This window comes from Neolamprologus multifasciatus, chromosome 14, assembly GCF_963576455.1.
Source record: "Neolamprologus multifasciatus chromosome 14, fNeoMul1.2, whole genome shotgun sequence".
Classification (NCBI taxonomy): domain Eukaryota; kingdom Metazoa; phylum Chordata; class Actinopteri; order Cichliformes; family Cichlidae; genus Neolamprologus; species Neolamprologus multifasciatus.
Window position 1 is genome coordinate 13,802,551 of NC_140452.1, and position 20,858 is coordinate 13,823,408.

Below are 20,858 nucleotides of genomic sequence, written 5' to 3' on the forward strand. Positions count from 1 at the left end.
CAGTTTTTGACAGTGTTGGAGAGTCTTAAATGTAATTTTGTAATCGTAAAGAGAATATGTACTATAAATATATATCCCTATTTATATAACATCTATTATAAAAGACAAGTTAACAGTAGTGCTTGTTACAGGCAAATGATTGCAGGTTTAAACAGAAGAGAATGTCTCATTTGGTGTGCATACCCAGCTACAGTAGCTGATTCTGCTAAAATGGCAACTCAGTGTTGATTTTATCACTGGCTTAAGATACAGAGACTTTATTTTCCATGGCAGGTGGTGGCAAGGGAAATCTCTGTGTGCTGTCTTTAGATACTGTGTCTCAGGCAAAGGGCTATTGATTGATTTTCTATCACAGGGTCATGACTTTAGCTGGGGAACAGTTAGTCAACTTGTGGATGAAAAGCCTTGTGATGCTGGTCACTGGCCTCTGTTTCCAAGAGGATGAACATACTAACAAAAAACTCAGAATCTCTCTCTCTTGCTTTTTTCTGTATCTGTCTTTTTCTAAGTCTTCTGCATAACAGAAATATTACTTTTATTATGCTGCTGTACATTAACTTAGACATCGCATAGATTTCTTTACTAGAACAAGACACATCAGAGCCCCGTCCCTCAGCACACCAAACACACTTGCATATTGAAAAGGAGATTTGTCCAGGAAAACACAGCATGTGTCTGTATAAAATGGGCGGCTGCCTCCTGTTTATGTGTGAGTTAGCGATAGGAGTGGGAGGTGGGTGATGTTACTGCAGTGTTCATTGACCCCCTACTAAGGATGTCCCAATCCGCTCCAACCATTTCCACGACGCCATGCCGCAAAATCCAATTATCTTCTACAAACTAGATGTTGTCAGTGAATATAGATGGGGTATATGGCCATAGCTCAAGGTCAGAGAATAACACCTCATAGTTTCAAACACTATGGGGGACCAACACTGTTTTACATGCACCTAGGAGCTGATATGGTATCAGCTGATTGCACATGGCAGATAGAATGCAAAGCCAGTCATTGAGATTTGCCATTGACCTACTCTCAGATAGCAGTCGTTTCTCTAAGCCAGCCAATTGTACCTGGAGTATACTGAAGTGCATCATATCAGTCAACTAGGTCAGCGGGCAGTTTGTGACATGTGTGCCTGAGGTTTGCTGCAAAGCCCTGTCATCACTGATTCATTGAAGGTCAATTGTCACCTAAAATTATGTACTGGAGACGACAATTCCACACACCCACTTGTCTTTCTTCTTGTTGTGTGTTAAAAATGTACGCTTTGGCACTGTCACACTGACCGTAAACCCCTAAAAGAACCCTGAAGGTTATATTTGAAATACTGTCTTAATCCACTTTGAATGATGTCCAGCTGACAGGGTTTTCCATAATGCTTATCAGGTCTGGCAGAACTGTGCTGTATCCTGCTCTTATGCATCTGGTCATCTTTAAGGTGGCAGCAAACTCATTGCTAAGCTGGTTACGTGTTCCTTTGTTTTGTTCTTCTCCTAAGTTAGTAGTAGAATTAGTCAACAGACAGTTAAAATGTGACTTTTTTAATAATTTATGTGATGTAAGCTTTTAATTTAACTTTCAGTTTTCTGGATTTGTCTGATTTATTTTTTTTATACATTTTCTGACATGAACTAACGAATAAAGTGTGTCAGTCAGCACTTGAAAAGAAAAGACCTTTAACCTCAGTAACATTTATGTAATGAATCATATTTATGGAAGTAGAGCCAAGGCTGTAAAATCACTTTAAAATAACACGGTTTAAGAAGTTTCTAGCATCTGGCGTGTGCCTAGTAAAATGTAATTGGTCTTGCTTCCAATCTCCCATGCTTTGATTTATCACCGTGAGCTTATGTTTATAGTAAGCAGAAGTGTAATTTTAATGGAAATATTATTCTTTGTCATCCTAATTTGCACTACTGTGGATTTGTCTACAGCTATCTGTGTTTTCTGTCACCTATCCTGACTGGAGTACATCAGTAGGTTGTATGCATCCTGCCGCAGCAGGATTGGTTATATTTGGTTCTATTGTCTTGTCTGTCAGGTTGGGCAACCTCCTGTGGATATGTTTGTATGGATGTGAAGGATGGCATTGTTGACTTGGCTGGGATTTTAATAGGATATTTTTCTGTGCTAGAATAGCAGCCTGATGGATGCATAATGTGTTTGGATCCCTAGTTCAGTCATGCATTTTTGTTTGTATTTTTAAAAAGTTCCAATGTAAAATAAAAAAAACATAATTATTTGTATCGTTTTCAACTTATATCAAAGAAATTTCTTGGGTCATAAATTTTAGCACCACTCCCCACCCTTATTTCTCTACTACATTACTATTTCTTCAATAATGTGTGCACTATTACACACACACTCACACACTGTATTTAAAGGTCGACACAGACATATAGATGTAGATACACTGGTAATTTCACTCCCTTTTCAAAACACGCTTTTCTTACTAAGCCGACTGCGTGAGTCCTAAGCCGCATTATTATGTCATGTTTAATCTCATTTTTATTTTAGCATGTTTAATCTCATTCTGTTTTCTTTGTCCTGCGTATAAACTGTAATTGTGCCCAATTGACTCTCTAAATGGCTTTTGAATCCATTTTAATTGTATTACACAGTGTTTCTTATTGAAAGAGCTGTAGCCCTTCCAGCTTTATTGACTTGAGCCTCTTCCTCTCTTTTCCCTCCTCTCAGCAACAGCCCTGCACATAAGTACTACCTGGCCACCAGTCCAGTGAACAATGCCGTGTACCTTTCAGACACCAGCAGCAGGAAAGTGTTCAAGGTTAAATCGCTGATTGTTGTGAAAGATGTGGCCAAGAATCTGGAGCTGGTGGCAGGCACTGGTGACCAGTGTCTCCCATATGATGACGCTCGCTGCGGGGATGGAGGAAAGGCTGTTGAGGCCACCCTTACTAACCCCAGAGGTATTGCATAGATGTTATTAAAATGGATATAGTTTCAAGTCAGTTGTCAGTTTTGTTTTTTTATTTCTAACCTTTTCTGAAGTAAGCTTTTGCCTTCAGCTGTAACCCCAAATGTGCAGCTAACTCGCTAGTTATTTTTAACAGCATGTCTTTCTGTGAGTTTTTTTGTGTTGCTTCCATATGGGCATGAAGCATTAGTCATTCAATCACATGCTTATTCTTTGTCCTCTACTGTGATGCCATTATGAGTCATATTTGCTGAAAGAGCCACTGTGAAATGTGCATATCTATAGCCGTGCTTTGCATTGAAAAAGAGAGTGGTTTGCTGTAATTACTGAAAATATGAGGTCCATATTTTCTTCAATGATATTTGTCAGACTTCAGAGTAGTAGAAAAATACAGAGACTTGCTAGGCTTACTAAGCTTCATTGTTGTTTGAGGCTGATAGCAAGAGGGAAAGACATTGATGAAGTTTTCACCATAATTGAATCAATACTTAGAATACTCCTCATCTATTTTGATGTTTCTATTGTTCTTCTTTATTGATTAAAAAAATCAATCCTACCATTAATTTTCATTGTCATGATTAGTCTTTCATTTTATTGCAGTGATCTGTCCTTAATTGTGATTTGGTGGGGCTCTGTGCTCACATTAAGTCACAGATAAACAGAATAATTTAAGGATATTTCCCTCTTCTTCTCATTGTGTGACTTTATCTGCAGGCATTACCGTGGATAAGTATGGCGTAATCTTCTTTGTGGATGGGACCATGATTCGCAGGATTGATCAGAATGGTATCATCTCCACCCTTCTGGGATTCAATGACCTGACCTCTGCCCGACCTCTCAGCTGTGATGCTGTGATGGACATCTCTCAGGTATGACCTCTCTGGAACTGTGCACTGACCTGTGCTTTCCTCTCTCTCAACCTACATCTGTCTCCTTGAATGACCCTTGTTTTCAGGGTGCTTACACCTCCGCATCAGCTGGTATTTCTGCAGCTTGATTCTCCAAGCCTGCGTCTAGTACTGTAGGCCTTGGTTTAGATTTGGTATATAGCCACAAGACTTTCTAAAAGATTCAAGAGTGTCTTTTTTTCCTGTGTGTAGTTTATTTCAGCAAAGTTTTGGTCCTATGATTCATCGTAAATGATAAAATACTTCAGGTCAGTTTAGATATTTTTTGACCCACAGGAGGAAATTCATTTTGCAGCAGGATGAAAAAAATATGTAAATAGGACAAGAAAACATTGTAGACTCTGTAGTTAATCAAGAGACAGTTTCAGGGAAACACACTGAAAACTTTTACTGCACCTATTTTGTTTTCTACAAAACTTGCCTTTCTGACCTGAGAGGTCAATTCTATTAACCAAAGGATTATCTGTTAAGATTCAATTGCATAGTTTTCACTGGTGCTGTAGGATTATGAACTTGAGAAAGCAACACACAATCAAAGCAGTGCAAGCCTGGTGAAAGCTAAAATCACCTCACAGTTAAAAAGCAGATACAAATAAAAACTGAAAATGAGCAATTAATTGGGCTCAGTCCAGGCTTGGGCCTTCCAAAGTATCTGGACTAAGCATTTTAAAGGAGTACAGGACCATGCTGAAAACAGTAGCATTGTGGTTTTTGTAGCGCAGATTTCCTAAATGCAGAGTGCCAGTGACCTACAGCTGTAGGAGAATGATAAGAACGATCTTTAACCTCAGTGGTTTTGACTTCATGCACAGATCTTCACTCTGACGCACATGAACATATGTATATATACACACACACACACACACACACACACACACTACGCAGAACACATCCCCCAGGCAAGGACACTTCACTGAGGTCACTCTGTGGCTCACTGACTTCCCATTTGGAGGTGACAAGGCAGACTTTTAGCATACATAGCTGTTTTTGCCTCCTTGACAGTCCTACCCAGTAGTAAATAAAATCCCCTACAAAATGTATCTTTTTAATTTGTATATGCCATCTACATGATTCATAACTGTTTCAGTTTTACTTCCATGAATTGAGCATTTCGAGGCTTGGTTATTGAACTTGATTGAGGTCCAAGCCCAGCTCAGTATGCATGCAATCATTTGTTTCTTTCCTCTTTGTGTATTTTGTTGAGTATGGATGCAGGATACAGGTCTTCTGCTTTCTGTGGGGAGTTTTCTGTGTGTGAATGATGTATTCAGTGGAGGAAGCAAAGCCTCTAGCTGCCCATTTGCAGCCACAGGGGAACTTCATCCCCCCTCCTGACCTCCGCTTGCTGCTCCTTTACCTTGTCACACACACAAGTGCCTATGGATGCTCACCATCCCAGTTCCACAAACACGAGGACACAGGCAGACTGACTGCAGTTCTACAATGATGACAAATCACACAAGCATTGCCAGAGACACTCAGACAGTAAAAAGCATCCATTAAAAATTCATCCAGAGCACATAGCTTCCTTCTTCAAACACTCCCCAACCCCTCACTTAGAACCTGACTTTCTCTGGAGAAGGCTCATCACAGTGGTCATTACTTTTTCTTTACCACACCTGGCACACCAAGGCAAGAAATAACATTAGATTTCTTTCTCTCCTCTGATGAGGTTGTTGTTATCTTACTTTGCCATCTGTGTAGTGAGCAAGCTACAGCTAAATTCTCTCTTAATTCTCTCTGTAACCTTTCGTTTAACTTTTGATTATCAAGCAAAATGACAATATTTTGACCTCATATATGGTTTTTTTTCTTTCTTTCTACCAAGGCCTTGGGTCGTTCCTGTCTTAGAAGTATCTTCCATTTTCCTTCCATTTTTTCTTCTTTAAAGTCTTGGAAAATTTCGCTGCATTTCCTGCATTTCGCTGGGCTTAAATGCAGGAAAATGATGTCTTAAAACAAGATCACTCAAACATATTTCAGGGGTGTTAGCAGCTTCAGAAAGCTTTATCTAGACTATGACTGTGACATTCAATCAAATCTGAGAGGGACTTCAAATAATGACATATTACTCTTCTTGAGGCAAGCATCATGCTGTTACTAGCAAAGAGTGCAGAGATTACTAATGGAACATGTCATTATAATTCTTAATACAATTTCCATTTTATTTAAAATAGTTTGATGTTGTGTACAAATCTACGGCTCGCTTTCTCAGCTGTTGAGCATGTTTTGGGTTTTTCCTGTTAGCGGCTTTGTCTAGCAGGCACTTCTGACAACATCCCCACTGTATAAAAGGGAGGGTATGATCTGGTTACAGCATATGGGACAGCAGCTCGGGAAATATCCCCTCATCAGTCAGAGTGGCGTGAAAACCTCCTTACAGGCAGCTCCCAGGAGCCACTCCACACTTGGCTCATGAAATATTTAACCAGCAGTGTTGACAAGAAATAGGTTTTAAGAAATTGAAAGTCTACCCTTCATTATCCAAGTAAATGCATTTTCTGCTTACTGAGAGATGACATGTATCCACTAGTCTCCTGTTTGTCGTATGTAGCCAAAGGATACATCCTGTTATATAAACCTCTTCCATTATATGGCAGATGATAGGAGGTTTATAGGATGTGAGGTGTGTAATGCGCAAATCTGTTTTTCAATTACAGGTGGGCGGGTGCCCCACTTTTAAAAGGACGTGAGTTCAAGAATATGAACAGAGCAAAAAGTTTAGAATTATTCAAATCATTAACGCCACAGAATGTCACTGTTTCAGCGTTAACTTTTAAATTAGAACATTAGGAATATGTGGAGATAACAAGGAAGGAAAAAGCACAATATAGCTAATGTCTAAAAGCTGTCTGAATTTTATTTTGTGCATTTTGTTCTGTGCAATCCACATTTTAAAAGAAAAAGGGAATTAAAGGGCCAACTGTTTTTATATTCCCAGAAATTTTAAGAAACCTGCTTTTTTATTGCAATGTATTTGTCCAATGTACTGTTTAATCCCAGACAGTTGGAGAAAGCCTACTACATGGCCAAGGTGCATCAGTGTCCGTGCATAATACAGTCAAAATGTTGTGTCTTTCAGCTGTCTACTTACTTGACCTAATAATATATTAATATGGTAGTCAGCCATTTTAGCTCATGCCTAAGTGCTGTATGCTTGGGTGGTTTATCAGTAGTATATTGCAGAAATAAAAATATATGCAATTTCTAGCTCTTTATTGCTAATTATTAAGCCTTGATAACTTTCCTCCTGTTTCTACTTTCTAGTTTTCTTCCTTAGTCTCTAAGACAAAGTGACCAAACAAAAGAAAAGGTCCTTTGTGTAAAATCTTACCTTAAATCTGAGTCTGTCTTCGTATTTTGGTCCAGGTTTTAATCAGTTTCCTTTGTTGGAACTCCAAGGCTTCTATTGAAATATTGCACTTCATATTATGTTTCTAAGAGATCCCACTGGGATCATAAGTGAGAGGGAGACCAGTAAATTGGATGAAGCCAATCATTCCAATTTGTTAAAAGCCTGATGCATTGTTAGCAGAACAATAAGTCATAATATAGGAGGCCAGAGACAGAGTAGGCTTTCATTTGATAAGTGTGCTCCAGTTTCTTTTCAAGGACTCATGCAATCTCTTGTCATTACAAAATTAATAACCCAAAGCAAGCAAAAACAGAGACTTGGGTGAAGGATGCAGAAGCCTTGTCCTTAAGTGTTCACAGTTCTCATGAACCATCCCAGTGTGCTCTTTTCAGTTAATCTTATCATTTGTATGATCTCTTCTCACACTGCCCTTCTTCACCACTGTTGTTATCATCTGCGATCTTACAAATCATGTTTTTGTGTATCACCTTTTAAAAGTACATCAGCTATTTTCCTCCTCATCAGATAATAAATTGTTTAAAAATGTTTTTACTTACAGCTTAAGCTATAAAAATAATCACGCTGTTTTCCTTTGAGGCTCTTTTCCACGTAGAAATCAAAAACTCTAGATCAATAAAAGTATGGTATATTTCTTTGGTACCTAAGGATTATATTTTTGTGTGTCTTTTTCCTCGTAGGTGCGCCTTGAGTGGCCTACAGACTTGGCAGTGAATCCAATGGACAACTCCCTATATGTTCTGGACAATAATGTAGTACTCCAGATCTCTGAAAACCACCAAGTCCGTATTGTAGCAGGCCGTCCTATGCACTGTCAAGTGCCTGGGATTGACCATTTCCTCTTGAGCAAAGTTGCCATCCATGCCACCCTCGAGTCAGCTAATGCCCTAGCTGTGTCTCACAATGGTGTTTTGTACATTGCTGAGTCAGATGAAAAGAAAATAAACCGAGTCAGACAGGTGTCCACAAATGGAGAGATCTCCTTGGTTGCAGGGGCACCAAGTGGCTGTGACTGCAAGAACGATGCCAACTGTGATTGTTACTCTGGAGATGAAGGCTATGCCAAAGATGCTAAACTGAATGCACCATCTTCCCTGGCAGTATGTTCAGATGGAGATCTTTACATTGCAGATCTGGGCAACATCCGTATACGCTATGTGCGCAAGAACAAGCCTTTTCTGAATCCCCTCAGTATGTATGAGGTGTCCTCTCCCATTAATGATGAACTCTATCTGTTTGACTCCAATGGCAGCCACATTTTTACACAAAGTCTGACTACAGGAGACTATCTCTACAATTTGACATACACGGGATCGGGAGATCTAAGCAGCATTACTGATAAGAACAAGAACACAGTGATCATCAGAAGAGACACAACAGGAATGCCTCTGTGGCTAATGGTCCCTGATGGACAGACCTTCTGGTTCACCATTGGCACTAACAGTGCCCTTAAAACTGTTGCTGCCCAGGGTCAAGAGCTAGCTGTAATGACCTACCATGGAAGCTCGGGACTGTTGGCAACTAAGACAAATGAAAATGGATGGACAACATTCTTTGAGTAAGTAATATTAAGAAACACCTTTCTAATCATTTTACCTAAAAGTCTGGATCCAATTTGAGCTGATAACTGCATCAAAGCAAAGAAGCTTAAAGATCTGTTTAATCTGTTAATTCAGATATGCAGATTGGACAGTTTTGTTTAGGTTTTTTTTCCTGGAGTATCTGAACTAAGAGCCCTGAATTCATTATATCACTGAATGCTTTAGTGAATGAATGTTTGCAGTCAAAGAGCTCCTTGGCATGTGAGTTTAGTATTTTGGCATATGAGTTCACTTCTTATGGCTGGATGTCTATGTCACTCAGAATACAAGACCTGCGGAAGGATGGGTGTAATCCTATTTGCTGTTATCATACCAAATAGGATTACTGGATGATATGTTACTCATCTGTGCCCTTGCTTGCAGACTGGAGATCATCACTTGTTTGGAGTTGTTGGGTACAGGAACAACATGTATCTATTGAGTAGTACAAAATGTATATTCACATGACTGGGATGCGCCCCAGAAATATAAGCATCGTTGAATAACCAAAGATTTTAATTAAATGAGGCAAAGCATACCTTGTGAGGAAACGACGGAAAACACTCCCACAGTTTAGGATTTTATGTTCTTGTGACTTGCATGAAGCAATCTGTCCCTTAGCTTAATGTACCAGGGGATACTATGCTAACTGGATGTCATTCCAAAAAGTGTGATTAAGCAGATTGGCTGGTCAGACATCTGTTACACCTCGCTGGAGGAATATAACTCTGACACATAATCAGACGCTCTGTTTAATATGAGCAGACATTTATCACCTGTGTTTGATTTGGTTGTCATCTGATGGTTACACTGGGGGAAAAAAAGTGGAAAGGTGCAGTGAAAGCAGCACTAATGCAGCCATGCATAGGCGTTTCTCGAGGTAGACTGAATTCCCTGAGGCTCAGACAAATTTAGTGGGTGTTTGGAATTCTGAATGATTTCTCTATGACGTTCTATAAAAATGGCTTCTTTTATTTTTAGGTTCTAGCATGTGTGTCTTATTTTGAAAGAAATATTTACGCGTTACCATAGCGACCAGAGAGCATTAAGGGGCAGAGAGGAGGATGTTTCTCTCAGTGTTGTTGGCGTATTTCAGGAGGACGCTGCTAATAAAGTTACACAATTACACAGTGGATTCATGTTAATTATTACATTTACAAAATACCACAGTTTTGTCTTAGTCGTATAATTTTACTTTGTTGTGTTTATCCGCGACACCGTAAAGGCTGGTCCGTGAAAATATTGTCTGACATTAAACCAGTACGTGGTCCAAAAAAGGTTGGGGACCGCTGATTTAGGTGATAAAACCTATCGCTCATGCACTGCATTGTTTACTGCGGTAAATAATAATATATTATTTTCTACAGGCAGAAGATATTCTGAGTGGTTGCCTTTGTCTTATGATGATGACAATGATCTGTGATAGGATGACAGTGCTTCACTCCATAAGGCATGTGAGGCTACTGAGGGGTTTGAGCAGGAAGACCATTTTATGATTCATATAATAATCATATGGCATTTGCAAGCACCCGATCGCAGCCTAGTTGAACACATTTTACAGCTTCTGGCAACACACAGTGGCCCACCGCCTTCATAAGACACTTTGTGATGTTGGTAGAGTAAAACAAAATTGTTATACATGTCAAAATACTTCAGATAAAATGAAGTCCATGTATTATTTCCCGTCTTTCCCGTCATTTCCTGTCTTTCCCTTTCAAATTAAGCAATGTAGCTTTGTATTCACCTACAAGCAAATCATTTGATCCATGCTTTTTTTTACACCCAATAAACAGGGTTTTGTTTTTCTTGAATAATTAGCTTTAAAGGTCATTTCATCACCTGAGGGTCAAAACTGTAATTTGCTACCATCAGAACCTCTATTTATCTCTGCCCACCAAAGTGCACTGCTAATCATTTCACCCATATTAATTAATGTGTACTTACATTCCATGCTTCGTGGATCAAAATTAATTTGAATGAACGAAGAAAAAGAAACAATAGATTGACTAGAGAACAAAAGACATCTGCCACACTGTCTTTCTGTTGTAACCCCTGGAAACCACATTTGTACAACAGTTACTACACACACAAACGGTCCGCAGGCCTTAAATTTATGTTGTAATGATAAGTGCTTCTGCTTAAGGGTTATTCTAAATCATGATGAATTATAAAACACCTAAATATTCTTTTATCGTTTATTTAAGACGGTAGAAGAAAAAAAAATGTGCCTTAGCCACTGGGTTTTAGCAAATGTTCTTTAGTTATATCTGTAAGTTATCAGTCACACGTGCTCAGAAATTCTCAGGCAGCAAGACAAATTGAAAATATGAGCGGAGGTTAGGTATGCTGGGGGTGATGCTGATATGAAGTGTTCAGCCTATTGTTGGGGCCCAGCGTGAAAGGTCATAGAGCTAGCATGTGACACAGAGGTGATGCAATCCGAATAGACTTGTGGCCAACCAGAGGGAAACTGCTCCTGTCCTTCTGCTGAGCACCCTGCCCCTGCGTGCCCCTCTTGTCGAAAGAAAGCAAAGTAATAGGCAGCTGAGCTGAAGCAGGCCAAAACCATTAGAGCTCAGCGGTGGAGCTCAAGGAATGGAACTAGCTTAAGGCCCTAATTGAGACATAGAGAGTTTGGGTCAGTGATCAAGCTGGGGCTTGTAGTGTTGCTCTTGAATGAGATTTCTGTCTTGTGGGCTGAGTCTTTTGTGCAGAGGTGAAGGCAAACAGGAACGCTTTGTCAAATAAATGGAACCATTAAAAGTAGTATGGTGCAGATAACTTGCAGTGCTTTCACTGCAAAAACTTTTGATTGCATGATGGACACAGGGAGAATGTCTTGCTGATAATATATGAGCAGTATCAAAATAAATCAAAGGCTTAGATATAAATTACTCTGCTATTTAGTATTTCCTGAAGTGGAAGACTTGGCTTGAAATGTATCTATGAATCCCAGTCCCTAGAACAGTTGAGATCAGGTAGCATTTATCTCTGGGAGATGATTCCTCTTCCACTCTTCCTTTCCATATTGGATATTTGAGATGGCAGCGCTGAGGAAATATCTGTAAACCAGCACCTGCCATCTCATTTATTAGAGGCTTTATTATGGCAGGCAGCAACATCGAAGAGGCTTTCCAATCTGTATTCAATGTGCAGATAAAAGTCTTCTTTCTAAGTAATGTACCGTTCACTCGCTTCAATTCTGGAACACTGAAAATCTGAAAGATTTAAAATTGTTCTATGCCGATGTGCTCTCTGAGCAAAATGAAACAATCTGGCCACTCATGTTCCTGTATGTGATGAACTGACTGATCTATAAGCTAGGAAGATGCTGCATCTCTCTAGGGATTCACACCTCAGCGCCCCTATTTCATAGGCTGTATAATGAGATTAGGCAATATCGCTAATCTTTTAAGCTAATAAGCAGTTTTCCAAATGTAAAAAAGGTGTTTGCTTTCTCATCTTAATCATTTTTTTAAATCTATTGCATATTTATAGTATATTTTTCCTTCCCACTGTTGCTAAATGCTCGCTCAAAGGGGCTTATTTGATTGTTTTCTCCGTATTATTGTAGGGTTTTTTCCTTGCTATACAAATTGCCTTGAGGTAACTACTGTTGTGATATGATGCTAGAATAGAATTAAAATGAATACTTGTTTTTAAGTTGCAGTGAGAAGTATTGATATTAACGCCCCATTCACATTTTGTTGAAAGGGCTAGAAAAGGACAAAGCTGCTTAGTTTGTTGGTGCACCCACTCCTTGTTTGTGAATAGAAAATTGCAGGAGACATTTTTCAAAAGCTATGCTGATTGTGCTTCGATGATTAAAGATGATAGCTCTGAAATCCCATGTATTACCTCAGGTTGCCAGCACTGATGGATTTGCTGCTGTGTTTACTGCCTGTGTTGACACATTGCTTCAATTTGTGACAACACGGAGGAAATATCGGACTCTGCGGAAAGTTTCCAATCCCTACCTATAATTACCATTAGCAGAGTTTATGCTAGAACACTTACAGAGAACAACTCATAATCACTGCTTATCTGGAATGACACAGCAACTCATTAGTCACATTTATGTACCTACAATCATTTATGCATACCTGACTTGCATTGATGATCATGATTGTTTCCTTATGATTTAACAAACCTCAACAAGGCTTAGTAAATTTTTAATACCACAGCACTGTTTATGTTTCAGGCACAGTGCTTGTTTATCTGTGTTTTCAGATGGCATGGTCCTCTTTGCCTTCTTTGGTTCACATCAACATATTTCTTTGTAGGTATGACAGCTATGGGCGTCTGACTAACATCACCTACCCCACGGGCCGAGTGAGCAGCTACCGTACAGACGCAGACAGCTCAGTCCGTATCCAGACAGAGGGCTCCAACAAAGAAGATATCACCGTCACCACTAACCTGTCAGCTTCTGGCACCTTCTACACACTTATGCAAGGTGAGTCTCTTTTACGGTGGCCGTAAGTAGAGCGGTTTCTTTTTTTAGGGTTTGTTCTGCGAGGTGAAGTCCCAAAAGCTTTAACTTTGCTTATGTCCCTGATATTAATTTATACAGCTGGGACTAGGTACTGTTAGTATTTTTAAGAAACTCTTTCTCATCTACATATATTCTGACTTCCATTACCTTATGTTCTAGTATTTGATTAATCAACAGTGTATCCACCTTATCTGTACATATAGCACTTGAGATTGTGAATAGATTTTATTACTTACCTTATTTTTGTGAAGGTGTTGCATTCTCCTGATTTAAAAAGGGATGTATTGTAGAGGGCAGTCGCTCAGAAGCCCTAAGGAAAACTGGTGCAAGCTAAGGGACTAGACAAAGAGCATTTTAGAGGTCTCTGTGGACTGTCACTTCAGGATAAGACCTTCTTTGAGCTCAAGCTGCCTGGATGGGAGCTCACAGGCACTTTCTGGCTCAGCCTCACTGAATATTTTGGGTTGCCACTCTGTAGCCGAATGAGAGTTTAAAAAGAAAAAAAAGGGTGGTTATATATAAATAGTGTTTAATAAATAAATAGTCCAGTGATCTGGACATACACAGACATATGTGCATATAATATAAATATTTAGTAAGCATGTTGCATTAAGTTAATTGATTTAATATATGTAATATAATACATATGTATTGATTTTGTGCTGTGTTCCTTTTTTCTCTTATTGTAATGATTCATGCCAGTAAATTACTTTTGAATTTAAAATTGAAACATGACTTTCTGTAGAGGTGCATAGCTTTTGACTTTGTTAAATGTATTTTCTTTTTGATTTGGGCAATGCAAATCACATTTGCTTTTATCTTTCAACACTACGGCCGAGGCAGGTGTCTCGGATACAGATGTGAATTAAAAGCAACACTGTCTGGATTGCTCCAGACATGATCTTTTAAATCTTATCTGTGGGTTTGAAGACATCACGTCTCAGACTTAGCTGTGTTAATATCACTCACAGAGGTGCTTCTCTGTTTTTAATAACATGTGTAGTGCAGCTTCCACTTCACAGAAATGAAACAAATATTGATTTTTCCGTCAAAAAAAATAAACGATAAAACACAGTGCCGGTGGTCCATACAAGATCCTCAAGGTTTTAAAAAAATTGCTGAGAAAGATTCATGAGGAGATAAGGCTGTTTTTGAACACCTCTAGGTGTTTTGGTATCTGTCTGATATCTATCTGATATTATCTTCACTAAATCTGGAGCAACTTTAAATTTTTTAAAGATGGGTTATGCATACACCCTTCTACTTTCTGTTTCTGAGCATATCCCCTCTTAGACTACTGACCGCAAAGCTGTGTCTGAAACGGGAGATGACAATCTCTGGTTTCTCACTTTTGTTTAACGGAGTGGCCACCTCCATGTTGTGACCTTGTCTTAGGCATCTGCCTGTGAGGAAAGTGGCGCCAGGAAATCTGCTGTTAATTAATTCACTATTGTCTGCTTTGTTAGCTGGGTGATCACATAGCATATGACTGTGCTGCCTTCGAGTTTCTTTCCTGCTCATTTGGCTGTTTTTTTCCCCCTCTTCTCAGCAAGCTATCAACACAGTTTTGTGAAACAGATAACTTTTAAGATTTAAGGGATTAAGGGCAGAAGCTTTATAGCTAGAAAAATAATCAGGTGTATTACAAGATAATGAAATATATCCAAATAATAAAAAGTTGCAATTATTTGCTTTTAAAGCTTAAAGATACTGTACATAGAATGCTGTTTATAGAAGAAAAATGCAAGTCTGTTTTACATATAAGCCACTGTGAGGTATTAGGAAATTATAGCAAACCCCATTGTTATGGTTTGCTATATTTCATGACAGCCAGTATTTTTCCCCCTTCTATTGCTGAACTGAGTGTGTGTACTACTTTTGCAGCATTTCGAGCTTTGTTGGTCTCTGAGGCCTCTTTTAGGTAGGGTCTGCCCCAGTAGTCTTTGGTCAACCCCTAAAGTGTCCGTATGATGTAGAGAGGCAAGGGCCAGTACAAGGTCAGTCATGCCTCTATCTGTTTCTCTTGTCGCAAAGGCACAACACATCCTGTGGTGCTTTGTGAAAAAGAAAACGATTTAAAAAAACTGCCTTTCCCCACACGTTGTGTTTATTGTTGTTCTGCATCCACAGCGAAGAAATTGTCACAGCCACTTGAACATGACACATGAACGCAAGGAAATTGCAGCGTATGAGTTGGTTTTTTCTGTTAAATGAAGTCAAGTAACTAATGTGCTGGCTGACAAACCATTATTTTTCTATTGTTCATATTGAGAATCACATTCATCCTGGTCCCTGTCAGTCTACTGACAGGAGGCAAGAAGGACACATTCTCTGAATGTATATGAGATGCTCAGTGGAAACATTAGTCATTGGTCTGGAGCTGGAACACAGGCTGCCGTCACCTAGGGACAGTAACAGACAGGCTCAGATCTATCCCTTGTGGGTGAGTGCACACGTGTGAGGGTGTGTAAGTGTGTGTGCACATGCGCGCGTGTGTGTATCTCACCCTGCCTTCTCTGTGGCCACTGGCAAGCCAGCAGCTTTTGATAGTTTTCATTCCTCCATATCCTCCAGGCTGCTGCAACAGCTGTAAAACTTTGCTTTACTGGCACTGTGAAACCTCTCACTATTGATCTTTGTTGTCAGAGACCCACTGCGTTATTGCAGTGGTTCTGTTAAATACTGCTGCTAAAGGATTTCTTTTTGCTGAGCAGCCATTTCAGGTCATTATGTTTGCACCTCACTGACATGGATATTAGATTTAGTCCTCTTGCTTTAGTTACAAGAAGCTATGATTGTTGCTTGCCTTCTAATCATACTCGTTTTCCCCCATCCCATCTCTCCGTCCTTAGATCAAGTTCGGAACAGCTACTTCATTGGTTTGGACGGTTCGCTGCGTCTAGTTTTGGCCAATGGTATGGAGGTGTCGCTGTATACTGAACCCCACCTGCTGGCTGGTACGGTCAACCCCACAGTCAGCAAGAGGAACGTAACCCTGGCTATTGACAATGGCCTTAACCTGGTGGAGTGGAGACAGAGGAAGGAGCAGGCACGTGGCCAAGTTACTGTGTATGGACGCAGATTAAGGGTAAGCATGCTGTCTTGCTAAGAGACACTCATGGTGTCCATGTAGTTATTCTACTACTTCAAATAGGGCAGTATTTATGCCGAAAAACCACAAACTCCAGAAAAAAAGAAAAAAATCCAAATTCACAAGAAATAAAAATGTAGCTGCAGATCTAATAGTGTCAGGTTCATTGTGAACTCTATTTTTTTTCCTATAGAAGCTGCGACTCAAAAGCTCAGTTGTTTGTTGTGCACAAGTTAAGTTGGCTGCATGACAATACAATGACATGTCAAATTATTATAGTAAATAATTAATAAAGCTCTGTTTTGAGCTCTGTCTCACAGCTATAAATCAGTTAATCATAGGCCATCAGACTCATGGATGTATTACTCAGATTTGACTTTCTGGAACATATGGTATCTTCTCACTTCTATCTGTAGCTGTAGAAGGCCACCCACACACACAACCTGGTACATTTTTTCTAGGCTAATTTTGATCTGAATTTGACATAAGTAGATTAAATAAAGTGATTTCAGCCTGTGTATAGATCCTAACAGAGCAGTACAGTGGTCACAATGACAAAGTCCTGGTTTGAATCCACTAGCTGGCCTTTCTGTTTCGAATTTACATGTTCTCCCTTTACCTGCATGGCTTCTTTCTCTGTACTTCCCACAGTCCAAAGACATGCGTGTTTGATGAATCAGCTATTCTAAACTGGCCTTGGGTGTGAATGTGAATTGTTTTGTCTCTCTCACTTTAGGTCTGTGATAAATTAGCTGTTCGTCCACAATATACTTTGGCTTTTGCCCCATGACACCTGGAATACACTCCAAGCAATGCTAAATTACATAAATGGAAGAAAATGGATTGATTAATAGCCTGTAACATATAAAATACTTTCTCGTTAAAATCAAAATTAAGAGTTACTCGTATATTGCATATCAACAGGTCTCCTCTCATAATGCAGCAAATTCAAAGTGCTTGTCCATAATGTATGTAGGATTTAGGCATTAACCTGCACAGCACTGATTTAAATTGCATGTGGTGGCTTTTATTGTTTTGCCTTGGCTTTGTAAGGCAAATGGCTACTTTGGTTAAGTTGTCTTCCACATTGTCTGTGAGGCAACACAGCTAATGGGAAGGTGCCACTTTGTCTGTCATTGGCTGTTCATGTAATGGCCTTGTCGTCCCTTTGGAAGTGAAAGCTACTAATGTATGTTACAGACAATGGCCCCAGGGGTGAGATAGGAAATGGGAGCAGCCTAATGGCACGAACAGAGGGGATGAACAGAGCTGGAATCATTGGGCGACCTTGAGTGACATGTCAAGTGATATTACGTGGGTGGCTGGGTGAGTGTGTGGCAGCTGGAGGGAGGGGAGGATCTTGAATACAGTACAGATCCATGGGAACAGGAGTAGAAGAAACAACTATGTGGCTCTGACTTCACAGCTTTTTTTTTGGTGGAGAAAAGGAGGAGTGTTTATATTTCTGATGTCTTTTTTCCCCACTTTGCTTGACTGTATTTATTCCTTTGATACAACACGTACGTGTTTTTGTTGTGCTGTGCCTTTCATGTCCTGAGGCTTTTCGTTAATGTACACTAATGAAGAACTCTTGAGCCACTTCACTCTTGCAAGAATCTTCATCCTTTTGAATGTAGTATTGATAGCAATGACAAGATGCTTCTAATGTTTGTTCAAAGGAGATACACAAAAAAGAAACCAAAAACATGGAATGGATTATCTTTGATTGCAGCGTGACAATAAATTAAAGAAAAATTAACTGGATTAGTCATGAAACCTGAGAATAGACATTTACAGGGACACTTACAGATAGTATTTGATATTGGTTGAGACATCATTGTTATGATCTTGTCGTAAGTGTATTTTAAAAGTCTCCTTTCTGCTTCTACTCTTTTACTTTCTGTGAGAAATTCATTTTAGAGGCGATGTTCTATTTGAAATAACTCCCCTTGAGTGGGTTTCCATTCTCATGGGAACTTGGGATCACTGTTATGGGACACTTTTTCCTTCTATGCCATGCGACTTTGGCAAACCTTATTCTAGCATTGGGAACTTTTTGTGAAAGACATCAGCTCTCTGCTGCCTGCAGAGATTTAACAAGAGCAGCAGGGATCTTACTAGTATTCTTTAAAAAAAAAATAACTGAAAGGTGTAGTCCTTTCAAGGAAGTGTGACACTTGTTATGACAGTGTTTGAAGGTGAAGGAGACAAAAGAACACATTCTTATTTCCAGATCCAATGTACGTTCACTCCTTCTGTCTCAGGTCTCAAATAGTTTACGCCACTCCAAATATCCATGGATTTATGCTCCTCATGATTCTGTTGGTTTTACTTAAAGTAATCCTCTCAATTAGGTATCAGTGACAATAATTGCCTCTGGTGTAATTGTCCCTTCACAGATGAGAGACCTAAGCATGCTTTCCTCAATGTGAGATTGAAAAAGTGAGCTTTCTCAGCAATCCCTGTGTGACCTGCTCTGTGGGATGTATCTGGAAAGTAGCCAGAAGCAGCCTTCTGAGGCATTTTAAGATGTTTTTAAGCCTTGCCAAGCATTTTACTAAGCCAAATGATAGCACACCTGAAGAAACACTCTGAAGATTAATAAGAAAAAAAGATCATAAATATTACAGAAACAGAGGTGTAGTTTTAATTACAGCCAGAGACCTCTGAAGACCCATTTTACAAAAAAGTTCCAGATGGTGTTTAAAGCAATGCTTTTTTTTGCAAAGATCTGCTCTGACCTGCAATCTAAGCTGTTATCTTCTCTTTGTTTTTGTTTTTTTTTTGCTTCTGTAGCTTCTGTTTATGGAGGCTGCTGACAGAGAAACAGAATGCCAGGGCTGCTGCTTGATCTTTTTGGCTAAAGCACAGAAGCTGCCTCATAAAGCCCGCAGTCTTCAGAGCAGTGTTGTTTTGCTCTGAAAGCAAAGGTCACCGTTTTAAGCCTGATACATTCAGAAGAGCTGTGTCACTTAAACAATGTTCAGTCATAAAGGAGATTAACTGATTTTCTTTCTCTTTTCCAATTTACGCAAAGGCAAAATAGAATGAGAGTCATCTGTGCCTGGTAATTCTTCCCAGTAAGCATTAAAAATGAATTTAATGATCAATGTGACTCTAATGTTTCTTGCTTGAATAGGCATACTCGGGCTAAGACACAAACAAAGAAATGTGGTAATTCTTACAATTTCATTACTCCGCTGGCTCCTGCAGTCCTGAGATAGAGCTCCACTTTTGTAATTAAAAGCTATGAAAAGAAGAATATAAAAATAATCACTTTGTGATTAAAGGTCTCCTCCCAATGTTCCACCTCAGAAGAGTAATGCACCAATTCCTCTCAATAATTTCAAACTTTTTAAAGTGTCTATTCCCGTTGGTGAATTTTCTGTAGCTATATAAAGTGTTCCTAACTAACTGCGTTCCCTCCTATAGGTTCATAACAGAAACCTCCTATCGTTGGATTTCGATCGAATCACCAGAACAGAAAAGGTCTACGATGACCACAGGAAGTTTACGTTACGGATCCACTATGACCATGCCGGTCGCCCCACATTGTGGGCACCGAGCAGTCGACTGAATGGAGTCAATGTCACCTACTCTCCTGGAGGCCATGTGGCAGGTATCCAAAGAGGCACGATGTCGGTGCGCATGGAATACGACCAGAACGGCAGAATCACCTCCCAGATATTTGCTGATGGTAAATCTTGGAGCTACACTTACCTTGAGAAGGTACGAATTGGTTGAACTGTAATAATGATTAAATAGTTTAAAGATAAAAAATGTAATATAATATTGGAGGCATGCTCTGCAGATAAAGTGTAAAAGGTGTGTTTGTGTAAGAAACTTGTTATGAGATTTTAGACTGGAGTTAAAAGTTAACTTGTAATAATACAGAAGTTTTTGTGTTGCACTATCAGGCTCTAGAATAGATATCAGCCAAAATGTAATTAAAGTGTCTGGTGCATTGAAGACATACTTTGTTACCAAAGTCTGACAGCAAAGTTCAGCCTGAAATAGCTCTGATGAAAAGAACAGAGTGAAATGTCACTTTCTACTGACTAATTGAAGGCAAGACTGTTTGGGTGAGGTGAGGAGTTGTTATTCTGTAGCTTAGGCATATAATATGAACAGCAGTCAGTCACCTTGTTAATAGTCTTTAGTCATAGCAACCTCTGAGCAATTTCTCGATGCCGCCTGTTGTGACAGCTTTACAACCTCATCATTTATTGGTCTAAGACAGGCACAGATGTAAATTGTAGATTTGCTTAGGTGAGAAAATTTGGCTTCCTACTGTTTGGATTAAAAGATCTGACAAATGAGCAAAATAGAAGCAGCTTGTGAAATCATCTCTTAAGGAAATCTTAATTTCAGTGGAGTATCAGCAACTCTGTGTTCATGATGGAAATTAGATTTGGACTGACACAAACTTGAGTAATATTTATCGCTTTAGACAAATTGCATGTCATTTTGTG

At 39.4% G+C, this 20,858-nt stretch overlaps 1 protein-coding gene across 13 annotated transcripts in view; it reads left to right on the top strand.

Annotated features, from left to right (window-relative positions):
• tenm4 (teneurin transmembrane protein 4) overlaps window positions 1–20,858 on the top strand; it is a 150,788-nt gene that overhangs the window by 118,145 nt on the left and 11,785 nt on the right. For all 13 annotated transcript variants that reach the window (XM_085131021.1, XM_085131020.1, XM_085131023.1 and 10 more), the window contains 6 exons: window positions 2,699–2,931; window positions 3,654–3,808; window positions 7,901–8,778; window positions 13,084–13,256; window positions 16,148–16,383; window positions 19,819–20,115. In XM_085131021.1, the coding sequence (XP_084987147.1) occupies window positions 2,699–2,931; window positions 3,654–3,808; window positions 7,901–8,778; window positions 13,084–13,256; window positions 16,148–16,383; window positions 19,819–20,115 (1,972 nt within the window). The remainder of the gene's footprint in view (window positions 1–2,698; window positions 2,932–3,653; window positions 3,809–7,900; window positions 8,779–13,083; window positions 13,257–16,147; window positions 16,384–19,818; window positions 20,116–20,858) is intronic.